The 12573-nt window shown below is 39.6% G+C and overlaps 1 protein-coding gene across 1 annotated transcript in view; it reads right to left on the bottom strand.

Moving 5' to 3' along the window:
• sima (HIF-1 transcription factor component sima) overlaps window positions 1-12573 on the bottom strand; it is a 163990-nt gene that overhangs the window by 95486 nt on the left and 55931 nt on the right. Inside the window, 1 exon segment of the mRNA XM_019061382.2 lies at window positions 3642-3792. Coding sequence (XP_018916927.2) covers window positions 3642-3792 — 151 coding nt within the window.

Genomic DNA, 12573 nt, shown 5'->3' with positions numbered 1-12573 from the left:
CGATACCCACGAATGGGCTGGGACGGCCTTCATTCATCAACGAGATATGCTACCGTGCTAAGTAAAAACGCCACATGGGCATTCCAATCTTGCCAACTTTCCTATCAGAAAATATTTATTTTTGAGGAAAGATATGAATATTTTGTCTTGACATTTTCAGACTATGCACATCAAATTACGCTTCAAATCATCTGGAAAATCGGAAGAGAAATATTCACAATTTTCCCTGAAAATTCGTGATTTATCGATGGAAATTTGGCAACGCCTGCGGCTTATACGGCGTTCTTCCTTAGCACGACAGTATGTGCCTAAACCTCGGCGTCATCATCAGACGGGCAACGCTTTTCAATCACTATTTTTCTTTTTACTCCGTTTTTTCATCCAGTGGAATATTGATAGCTTGGCTACGAAAACACCCGTTTGAATGATCAAACTAATTTCTCACTACTCGAATGTTTTCTTTTATCTATGAGAAAAACTCAATGATATTCTCCTTCTCGAACCTCAAAGACTTTTATTTTTGCATTATCAAGGAAGTTTATTTTTGAGAATCTTCATTATTAAGTTTTCTTTTCTTCATCTTGCAAAAGTGACCGCTTCGATTCTCGCGGGGAAAAACTCCCTTCTGATACAACTTTTCGCCGTCGATAATTCTACTTGCCTTTTGAAGACTAAGATCAGGCGAACTACATCAATTTTAAGTCCAAGAATCATTAATATTTAGTCATACTCGCAAATATTCAGGGTGTCTACTAAAACAGGTTGGTCAAAAATAAATACTTTCACAATACTTTTTTAGTGCATTCTCGAGACTTCCAGTACCTCCTCTAACAGAAAAATTCCGTACTTTTTCAGAACCTCCATTTGACGGAATTTTAGAAAAACTTCAAAATTTTGAAATTGCGACAAAAATGACAAAAAATTTAAAAAAAAAATTCCAGACCTTTTTGCGTAATTTCCGCACTTTTTCAGTACTTCCGGACCGCCCTTAAGAAATCAGTACTATTGTCACTGCGAGGCGATAGTGTTTAAAAATTGGACAATATGGTCGATGTCATTAGACGGCAACTGAGACATGTAAAGCAGTCAGGGGAAGAAGGTATCTGACCTCGTGACACTAATTTCGAGACTTTAATTCGGTAGAAGAGAGGGGCGGGGGAGACGGAAGGCACGGAGTAATTAAGATAAAATATGATTTCGCGCGAGACGCCATGAATTGGATGGGTAATGCCTAATTCTTGTCAAGACGTGCTGGAAATGAACATGAGAAGTAAGTTACAGAGTTGCGGGTGACAATAAAAGGAGCGATGATGAGTTCTGGTGCCCCGATCTCGCAAATGTTCTCACAAATGTTTCCGCAACTTGTTTCCTCCGTCATATGACCAGACGCTAAATGGGTAAACCAACTGAGATGACCGGCTCATTTTCCAAACTGATTGTTCCTTGACACTTCACAGGGGGAAAAAGTCTCTTGCATCTAGAGTCCGGACTCTTAAAAAATTTGACAAGAAAATATACACTTGATTCAATTAGATTTTCACTTGGATCTAGAGCCAACCTCTTAATTTCATCGGATTTCCTTTTGACCCAGGCAAAAATCCGATTAAATCAAGGGTGTTTTTTCTTGCCAAATGTTTTTAGAGTCGGAGCTCTGGATCCAAGAGACTTTTCCCCCTAGTTTTTATGACGTTTTTAGACTTAAAACTCCTTTTCTAGGTGTAGAATGCGGAGGCTTATCGTTTGTTGGTTTGCCTTTTTATTTTCAAATACAGAAATTGCTCTCATTCCTTGGTAAAAAAAAAGGTTCAGGGAATCTCTAGGTGTGAGTATCTGTGCTGGCGTCGAGAAGTCACTGAACCGGAACTGGCACGGCACTTATCGCGGAATTATTTTTGGGCCACCTCTAGTTGAATTGGTTTGTTTATTTGTGTATTTTTAAAACACAATCAGAGCAGATAAACCCGGGAAAAGCTTGGCCGAGGGCATGGCTGCGCTGATAAAAAGGCGTCTGCAAAAAATTAGCACTGCGACCGCGTAAACATCCTGACAACGTTCTAGAAACTAGAAACTGAGATGCGATCCAGGCCTTGGTCTCGGCTTCTTCAGTTTTCTTCATATTCTATTTTCCAGCGGCAGAAATTGACTATATTTTGAAATTAGGAACTATAAATTCTGTCTCAGTATAAGAACAACGTATGAATCATTAGTTTCCTTATGCACATACGTGTTTTTTCGGATGAGCCAGAATTTATAGTTCCTAATTGCAAAATTAAGTCCAAATTAGAGTGCCTATACGGGAACAGTACGGACATGTCGGTGATCGTAGGGTTAGGCCATAGAGCTGTTGTGGCCCGAAAGGGCAGCCAAACCTGTGAAATCAAACGCTCCAGAACAATATTTATTACTACAATTGTTGCGACGCGTCGTTTGTAAAGCACGTATTTGACATAGTTTTTGCATATATTTACTCATTTTCTTGGGAGGGCGCTCATTTAAGTACATTCTGGGCAATCTTGGTTCACTATTGGAATCTGAAGATTGGCAGCGGCACATAGTGGATCGAGTCAATAGGAGAGGTCGGACAAAATTTGAAAACTTTAAACGTTTATAATGCCGTTTACACAAGTGTGTGAGGTTCTGAAAGTGGTTCCATCGGTTTTCTCGTGAAACTTGCTTCAGAAAAGGCCCCTTGAAATTTCAGTTACGACGAAATAAACATTAAAATTTGCAGTTTTAGAAAAAAATTTCACGTCCGACCTCTCTAATTGACTCGATCCACTGTGCGGCATTCTTCTAGTTAAGTGTTGGCTGCCCTTTTGGGCCCCAGGGGCTCCATATCTCAACTTTTCGGTAATTTTCCCATTAGGACAAGCTAGGAAGAAATAAAGATTCCAACCTCTAGAAAGGAGGCGAATGCACATAAGTTAATGCCATCATTTTGTCTACTTCTCCCGACGAGTTGGCGTCTTAAGTTGCTCGGTACACGCAACTATAATCATGCATGCGAAAACCATCCTTCTAGTGGTCCAATAGTGGTCCATAGTGGTCCATTTATTCGTCATAGAACCAGAGGCGGATCCAGCAATTGGGCAATACCAGATTTCTTCCATTTAAACCCATGCTGAATGATCGATTCTTGTGGGAGCACCTGGCCCCTCCAAAAAGCTATATATTTCCTTGGGTTTAAATGGACTACATTTTGCAATTTGGAACTATAAATTCTATTCCGGTTTAAAAACGACGTACATGCTATTAGTTTCCTAATGCACATAAGTGTTTTTCCAGAAGAGCCAGAATTTATAGTTCCAAATTGCAAAATGCAGCCCAAATAGAGGAAAGACAATGTTGCCAATTTGCTGAATCACCAATGTTAATGCATAGAACTGCAAAGAAAAAAGTAAAAAATACCGCTCTCACCATCAGTGAGAAAAAGTAACCGACATTTTGTGCTGATAAACCGTGACATGCGGTTTACACTATTTCGTTTGTTTCTCTTTAGGGGGAGGATACTGATCACAGTTTTGGCTTACATTGACCAAATCTTGGACTAAGTCTTCGCATGTGATACGTTAGAAAAGTATCGCTTGCTATGCGATAGGGGAAGAGAAAGATTAGGAAAAAGATGCAGAGAGGGATCTTACCTAATGATGAAATTGACGCAGACAACGCTGTTGGCTTGCTTCTGGCCTTTGTTGTTGTAACACAAGGACGCCTGGGTAAGAACCCAAACATAGCCGCCACCGTTGACGAGGAAACGGTACTGCTCAGTCTGAGACTGGCCTTTAGACAACACTGAAACACACGAAAATACATGAAAATAAATATCAGAAAATAAGGCAGGCCTGCGAGCTGATTATTGAAATTGATGGACAAAGCGATCCTGTTATCTTAGTAGAGGTGGGTATTTGCGCTAAAAAAAGGAGCTGAATAATAGACTAACTTAGGGATGTCGATACTTATCCGATACTTGCAAAGTATCGATACTTTCGATCGATACTTAACGATACTCGGCATCGATACTCCACGATATCGATACCATGCAGTATCGATGCCAAGACCCCAGTATCGACGGTATCGATACTTAATCTGATTTGGCCATGAAGAAGGCCTCTTTTTCTTTTTTAAAAAATTCTCTCCCCACTATTTCACCTTCATGATGCACTGTGACAAACGACGGAGTAATCAAGTTTCTCAAGATGATTATACTTCAATAAAAATGTTAAAAGCTCAGTTCGATAAGTGTAGTTAAGGGCTCAAAATAGTTGACTAAGGACGCGAACAGGGCTTTTTCGAGAGAGGCGTAAATCTGGCGGAATTTAACGGCCGACAGACATACGCACACTCAGAATCACGGCATAATTCAGAAATAGTATCGATGGTATCGATACCTCATAAGTATCGATACTTCAGCTCGATGCTCGATACCGGTATCGATGCTTAGAGTCGATACCAGTATCGATACCGAGTATCGATACTTCCCTGAGTATCGACATCCCTAGAACTGACGGCGACCCTATAGCAGATATAGTAAGGAGAGGTTTGGTACTCATTTGCTAGGGGAGGGAGAAAATGATGCATTCAGCTTGGAAAGACCATAAAGGCACTTAAAAAGGTCGTGGGGAACTGTAATGTAGGATCTGGCTCTATACCCATTATTGTGTTATTCATTTTCCCTTTTTCACTAAATGCGGACTAACTGAAATCACTTACTGTCAATAGTTACACAAGACAATAAAACATGCAAATGCGTTTGAACTTCATACTTTTTTTTTTTTTTTTAATTAGAGAGCAGAATTTGAAGAGCTGAGCTCCCTCGCTAGCTTATGACTGAAAAAATTTAAATATGAATAGAAGAACACATCGCGAGGGAAACACCCAGCGAGGGCTCCATTCGAAGCAGTTGAAGTATTTAGACTCTGACATTCCTTATCATGAAGTGGAAAATATACGCTGGAAAAACTGGAAGTTTTACCAAGATCACCCCAAGTCCTGTAGCGCTTAGAAAGAAAGTAATTTTCTGACGATAAACAGCTCTCGAGGTTTTGTGTACTCAGCTCCATTCGCAAGCCTAAAACACCCTTTTTTAACGGCGCACAGTGGATCGAGTCAATTAGAGAGGTCGGACATGACATTTTTTAATAAAACTGCAAATTTCGATGTTTATTCCGTCACTTTTTAAATTTCAAGGGGTGCGTCAGGAAGAAAATTTAACGAGGAAACCAATGAAACCACTTTTAGAACCTCAAAGTTTTGTAGAAACAGAGTTATAAGCGTTTAAAATTTCCAAATTTTGTCCGACCTCTCTTATTGACTCGATCCACTGTGCGGCGTTCCGCTCTCCTTCATCATGCTCGCTCAGGAGAAACCCATTCCGCCGCGCAAAGGAAAAACGCCGTATGAGCCTTCAGGCGTTGCCAAATTTCATTTGACAAATCGCTCATTTTCAAGAAAATCTGCGAATATTTGTCTTCCAATTTCTCGGGTAATTTTGCTTGATCTGATCTAGATAGTCTGAAAATTATAAGGAAAATATCGATGATTTTCCTCGAAAAAAAAAAAAACGTTTTATAGGAGAAAATTTGGCAGTTCTCGAATGTTCATACGGCGTTTTCCCTTGGCACGGGAGCATTAGGCGTCAGCGGTTTGTTGAACTCCAGAACATCCCGCGTATTATGGGAGCGGTCCCCCCACTGGTGGCCCGCGACGGGCTGTTGCTTGGTGGTGCGCGAAGGCTCGCCGGACTGAAAAAAAAATATCGGTGTATTTACTAAGAAAAGGGTAAAATTACCAAGAATTCAGGGTTCTATTTGATCCCAGTTTTTCTTGGTAAAATTACCATTTATGGAATTGGTAATTTTACCGTGAAATCTCGGTAAAATTATTGAACTTTATCGGTAATTTTACTGGACCTTGGTAAAACGCCAATATTTTTTATCGACTATGGTAGAATTACCGAGATGAAATGGCAAAGTTACCGGGAATTGATTACCAATAAAAGTGGTATTCTTACCTAAAAAAAACAGTAAAAATACCGGTTTTTAGATAAGTTTACAAGTCTGTCTTGGTAAAATTACCAATAATTGGTAAAAAAAGTGAGATGGTGAAGGTACCAACGGACCTTGGTAAAAACGCCGAGAATTTTTTTTCAGTGGCGAAATTTTTTATCTTCCTCTTTCTAAGAATGCAACTATGAAAAATCGAATTGAAAAACATAAAGACAAAAAAAAATTGTTCATTGTAGTTGGTGGCCCGCTACCTCCGCTTTCAGCGGAAAGGTGGTCCGCGGCCAAAAAAGGTTGAGACCCGCAGTATCATTTAAAATATCGGAGTAGAACCCGAGGTGACTTTCACCCTAAAAAGCACCCAGACAACCCCCCGAAGAATGTAGAGAAGAATCTACTTTCTTTGGGGAGTGTAAGTTCACTGAAAAAAAATTCTCGGCGTTTTACCACGGTCCGTTGGTACCTTACCATCTCACTTTTTTTACCAATTGACTGGTAATCTTTACAGAGGACTGGAAGCTTCCTAAAACCGTATTTTTACTGTTTTTCAGGTAAGAATACCACTTTGATTGGTAATCAATTCCCGGTAACTTCGCCATTTTATCTCGGTAATTCTACCACAGTCGATAAAAATATTGGCATTTTACCAAGTCAGTAACATACGAGAAATTCAAAATTTTACCGAGATTTCTTGTAAAGTAACATTCCATAAATGGTAATTTTACCAGAAAAACTGGGTCAAAAGAACCTGAATTCTGGTAATTTTACCTTTTCTAGTAAATGCACCGAGATTTTTTTTCTAAAACTAAATGGGAACCTCGACTTTTTGATTTACATAAATCGCGAACTCGTGAGTATCGAATAAATGTCTTCGGATATGTCTCCGGCAATTAGTCAAAACAGGCATTTTATCAAATGCCTAGCAAGATAGTCAAATTTTGACAGTTTACAAAATTTCTTATTACGGCGAGGAGCTCGAGAATTTTCAATATTTTTGAAAACGTACGAGTAACTCATCAAACCTACGAACTCCTCTTGTTTCTTCCTCTTGAAGCGAGTATTATATATTTAAGTGATAACATTTTAAAAAATTCTGTGTGTTATGACATGCTGAAAATTTCAAGATGAAAGCCCGTTCAGGAACTGAAAATCATTTAAAATATTACTGTAAGATGCATATTTTTAAAGAAAATTATTTCTAGCAAGAGCGATGAATTATTTGCCTAAAATTAGAAAAGGAATCAGAATTTCAGTCTAAGTAAGAACATTTGACTATATTTGTCGCAGCATTTGACAAAATGCATGATTTTACTATTTGCCAGTGATAGATAGATCAAAAAGTGCGGAGATGCCTCTTAATCTTGATTACCAATATACCCAACAGTCGCATGGCTGTCCCAATATGGGCTCATTTTGTCAAGGAGGCATGACTTGAGGCAAATCCTACGCAAAATCAAGACATTTGTTCTTCTAGTTTCAGAGTTCAACTCCTTTTCCGGCGGAAATTGGATCTAAGTTCACTATGGCGGATCCTTTGTTTCGAGGGATTGATATTTTTTCTCTGCCTTTTCGTACAGCTTGGCATGACTGAAGGAGGAAATTGATGAGCCTCTGGGAATACTCGTGGGATTAGGAGAGGCTTCTGGCAATGATCTGGCCTGTTTTAACACGAAGTCCTTTTGATCAAATTTTCGGCGGGAGGCAGCTAATGGGCATTTTAGTTCGCGCGCAAGGGCAACTTAAATGAAACGAGAAAATTAAAACTGGGCCTCATGCTGATAGCCCCTTCGTTGCCATACCAACTCTTATAGGAGCTCGAAGTTTTTCAGTAAGTTCAGGCTTGAATTCCAATTTCTCACTTCCGCGATGGTACAACATGCGACACGTCAATCCTAAAGTCAGACCTTAGGAAATATTTCAGTAAAAGTAGCTTTAAATGCAACTGATTGTAAATTTTCTTCCGACAAATATTTAACGTCCAGAAAAAAATAATTTGAGTGCGCATTGTGCAAACAGTCGTTTTTGTACTTAACATTGAGTTCCCTGCAGAATTGACACTATAAATCCCCCCCTCCCTCTTTTTATCCTTAACTTGAAGCAACTTGGCGAGCTTCTATTGAACACTGTCCCAGTGGCGATTCTTGAAAGTTGGCAACACTGTCTTCCCTCCATTTAAATGTATGTAAAACTATCGATTCTTGGTGAGTCGACTTGCCTCACCTAAAATCGATATTTTTAGTGGACTTGAATGAAGGAAGAGCAGAGCTGCCAACTTTCAAGAATTTCCACTGGGCTGTGCATATGACGTTGACAGAGTTTGCGGATAGTTGAACGACATTACTTGCTTACTAAGCGGGTCTCAACTGTATTGCCCCGTGACCGAAGCTTAAGTATTTGGAAATTAGTTTTCTTTAAAATTCGTCTGATCAAATTTAGATGAACTCACTAATTCAGCTAAAACAGCAAAATTTGTTATATTTAGCATTAAAGGAAGACTTATGAGAAAGTAGTAAGAGCGCATCTGATGGTTATGCGCATTATGATTGGACTGCTTTCTGCAATTAGAAACTAAAATTTCTGTCTCAGTTTAGAAACAACGTATGGACCATTAGATTTCCTACGAACGTAAGTGTTTTTACCGCTGAGCCAGAAATTGTAGTTCCGCGTTGCAAAATGTAGTCCAATTAATTTTGTTTTACGAAAAACAGCAGTGCGGGTGACATTTTCCGATCGAAGAGCTGTACTTATTGAATAAAATTATGCCCTCCCTATATCCGTAAAGTGTGTGTTGTGTGTCCTAAACACAACCTCGAAAGCATGCGAAGGATGATACGTACTTGCCTAACATGAAAATGGAAAAAACCCTTTTTTATATTAGTTGCAAATGAAATTCGTCCATTTTTGAACATACAGCCGATTTCTAAGAGACTTTCGGATGGTTCGTGGCACTTTCACAAAGAACGGGGGCCTCTTCGAAAAAAAAAAGTTCCATAAAGACGCTGCTAAGCCCATCCCATTATCTCAAAACTTAATGCTTTGGCCTTATTGTTCCATGAGAATCACAGAGCCCGTTGAAAATAGTGATTCGTAAAAGAGTTTATAATGCTTGCATGCATTGCTCTTATAAAAATTTGGGACGTCACGCAGTGGATAAAGGGATAAGAGGGGGGATAAGGGGGGATAAGGGGAAGGGGCAGTGGATCAAGTCAATCAAAGAGGTCGGACATGAAATTTTTGACTAAAACTGGATATTTAGATGTTTATTTCGTCAAAATTTAAATTCCAAGGGGTGCCTCTGGCAGAAAATTTAACGAGGAAACCAATGGAACCACTTGTAGAATCTCAAAGTCTTGTATAAACGGAGTTATGAGCGTTTAAGGCTTCCAAAATGTGTCCGACCTCTCCTATTGACTCGATTCACCGTGCGTGACTATAGCCCAGACTCGATAATTTGATATAATCGTCGACAGACAGCGAAGGTTCCTGGATGAATCTGGGTCCTTTGCAAACTGAGACCATAGTGTTGCACGATGCAAACCATATTAGAGGGTCTGAATCATGGCCATGGCGCATGATTCAAATCAGAATTTTTCGTGAAAAACTATTCACGCGACGAATGTGAATTTAAATAATACGTAAAGCGAGATATTAACGTTTTACGTATCCCGAATTCGAACGATAGGCTCTTCAAAAAAACAAAAAAAGTCAAAATCTACTTGCGTCAAATTGCGTGCATTTGACAGATGTTGCCGAATCAGAGGAGGAAGAGAAAAGTTTTGAAAAATCTGACGCAGGTAATTTGCCAAACGTATTCTCATTTTCAACGACCGAATCGCCTCACTCAGAGTTTGGACTTTTTTCTGTGAAGGACCTACCAATTTTTTGAGACGATACTAACTAGTTCATTGTACCGTTTGTTTAGCAGGCTTCCAATGAGGAAAAAAAAAAAAAAAAAAAATAGGAAACTGCTTCGATTCAGACCCCAAAGCGTCTATTTCTCATGATCCTGTGGGCTGATCATTGACATTGTTCAACAAAGCTATAGACGAAGAGAAAATGGAGAGATCGCATGGGTGATTCGCAATGGGAAAGGAAATACGTGAAAGACGAACTAGAGACAGTTCCCGAAGGACCCTATTGTTAGTCCATTATGCCCCCCCCCCCCTCGTCTATAACAACCAGTCGCTTCGACCAATAGGATTGCTCCATGTTCCCTCTGTCTGATTTTTCTAGCGCTTTGTCTATGAATTTCAATAAACAGCTACCTGCACAGAGTACGATTTGTTTTTCTTCCCAGAAAAAGCTACCATGAACTGGGATCCCAACTTTTTCTGTACAACCGATTTTCGTAAATTGCATAATCTTCGTCAACATGACGAGCCTTCATTTGTTTACAAATTTTCCACCTACTCCGGCACAGGGGCTGGGAATTTTCCGCTCAATCGCCTTTTTTCACCTACTCTCTCCCCGTGATAGTGTGACCTGAGGTTCCCACCGATCAGCGCATCATTAACGATAAGTAGTAAAAACGACTGCGTAAAGTATCAAGTTGTTTTTCCCACCCACACGATGTGGGACACACGAAAGTTTCCGTCGATGAGCCATGCGTTCCCGACGTGCAGAGCTGAAAAATGTAACATGTCACCCTCGATTTTTGAAGGCAACGGCGAGATAATTTCATATTGATTAGATGTGCCAAAAATTTTACTCTCGGAATCAACCTACTGAGTACATATGAGGAAAATTTGACTTTTTCCTGCGTAAGGTGAATCATTTATGAGAAACTACCTCTTTGATACTTTCATTGATACTTTCAATGTTTACTTCACATGGGTCACTAGACCTTGTGTTTTTTAATTAATATTCTGAAAGTAAGTAGATTACGTGGTGATTTATTGCGTATTATTGGTGCCAAAATGCCGGACAAGCCCGCTTTTGAAACTTCAAAGACTCGAAGGAATTTCAGACGCGCCGAAATGGCGGGAAAATGATGGAAATTATGTACTACGGCAGTCAAAACGCTATCTCCTCTCATTTTCCATTGATGTTTGTTAAAATAAAACGTATTTCAATGTGGAATCGTTGCTTGTTGACAAAAAATAACATGAATGAGATTCGATTCTTTGATTCTGAAGATGTAGTTTCTACTTTCCCAATGTGTCGGATGACATATTTGGTTCGGCTCGAAACTGGGGCGTTTTAAATTCTCGGAAAAGTTGTGCTTTTTGAGCTGCGTATTTCTCGACGGGTCATTTACCTTCAGAAAAATTATTCGCAAGTCAAAATTCGTTCATGATCTAGTGACCCATTCTCTAGCTCAGCACAAAATTTGAGTAGTATTTTGTTTACATGAACAAATATAAAGTGTGAAATAGAAAATTTGATAGGTCCAAATCAACTACATATATTGGCTGCGAGACAAAATTTTGGCACAGAATTCACCAGAAAACTCCAAAACCAAACGAACATTTCGAAGGCTTCAAGTTTGCAAATCCAAAAATGTTAAAGGTATTATGTTTAAATTTCTCATTCTGGACCTTAGGACAGTTGACTTGTTACCTCATTTTATGCTCTCTATTTGCACAAAACTAGACTAAAATTCTTGCAACCGTGAGTATTTTTCGTCATAAACTTAATTTGGTTAAATTCGATCCGAACTGATACAAGCAGCGTTCTTGAGAATGTTGTTTTAGAGCGCTTAAGTTCCTCCCGCGTGGATATGCTGTCACATGCAAGAAACTGGCAACACTGTCTCGGGCTCCAGTAAAATGAAACCACGAATTTTCCACTCTTTTCCCCGTTACTTTTTCTTTCCCTTTCAAACAGTCGCGAAAATTTATGACTCGTTTAGCAACGTTCTTCGTTTGAGAGTGTGTATTCTCTTATTTTTTTATCTGGATTGTGTATCTTCTAATAAAAGGGAGGTGTCGATGGACTTTATAGTTTGCGACAATTTTACGACACTAACCCACATATCGCCGCTTTCGTTTTCAGGGGCGAACGACCGCGGTACCGGAGACCTGTAGGTCGATTACGGAATCGCTATCGAATGATCCGGATCGATAAATCCCTATCTTAGCGATGATTTCTATCGATTAAGGTCTTTCGATATCGATTCAAACCCATTTTCCCCGCTTTTCTTCATCCGCTCTCTCAGCATTTTCCCCGTGAACCTCCGGCCCGCGAGTCTTGAGTCTCCGTAGAGATTGCAATAGGAGCAGCTGGTCGATTATTGAAAGCGATAGATAAAGAAGACAAAAGGTACATGGAGGGATCCATTGGCGGATCCAGCAAATTGGCAACATTGTCTTCTCTCCATTTAAACCTATGAAATTCCGGGGGTTCTTAGCAAAACCTTGCACTCGATCTCCTTGCGCTGATTTCATCCGTTAATGATGACGCCCAAAAACCGCGAATATTTGAATTTGTTAGAACCTCGAATGAAATTCACGGACTTTTCCGTGATTTTGGGACAGCTCATAAAAATTACGGACACTTCCGGGGCTTCCGAGAGATCCTGAAAAACGATCGATCTATACCGCTAACACCTATGAAAAAGGATTATCAGATC

This window comes from Bemisia tabaci, chromosome 1, assembly GCF_918797505.1.
Source record: "Bemisia tabaci chromosome 1, PGI_BMITA_v3".
NCBI classification, from domain to species: domain Eukaryota; kingdom Metazoa; phylum Arthropoda; class Insecta; order Hemiptera; family Aleyrodidae; genus Bemisia; species Bemisia tabaci.
The sequence above is the reverse complement of the archived record's forward strand: the minus strand, read 5'-3'. Positions and strand labels throughout refer to the sequence as shown.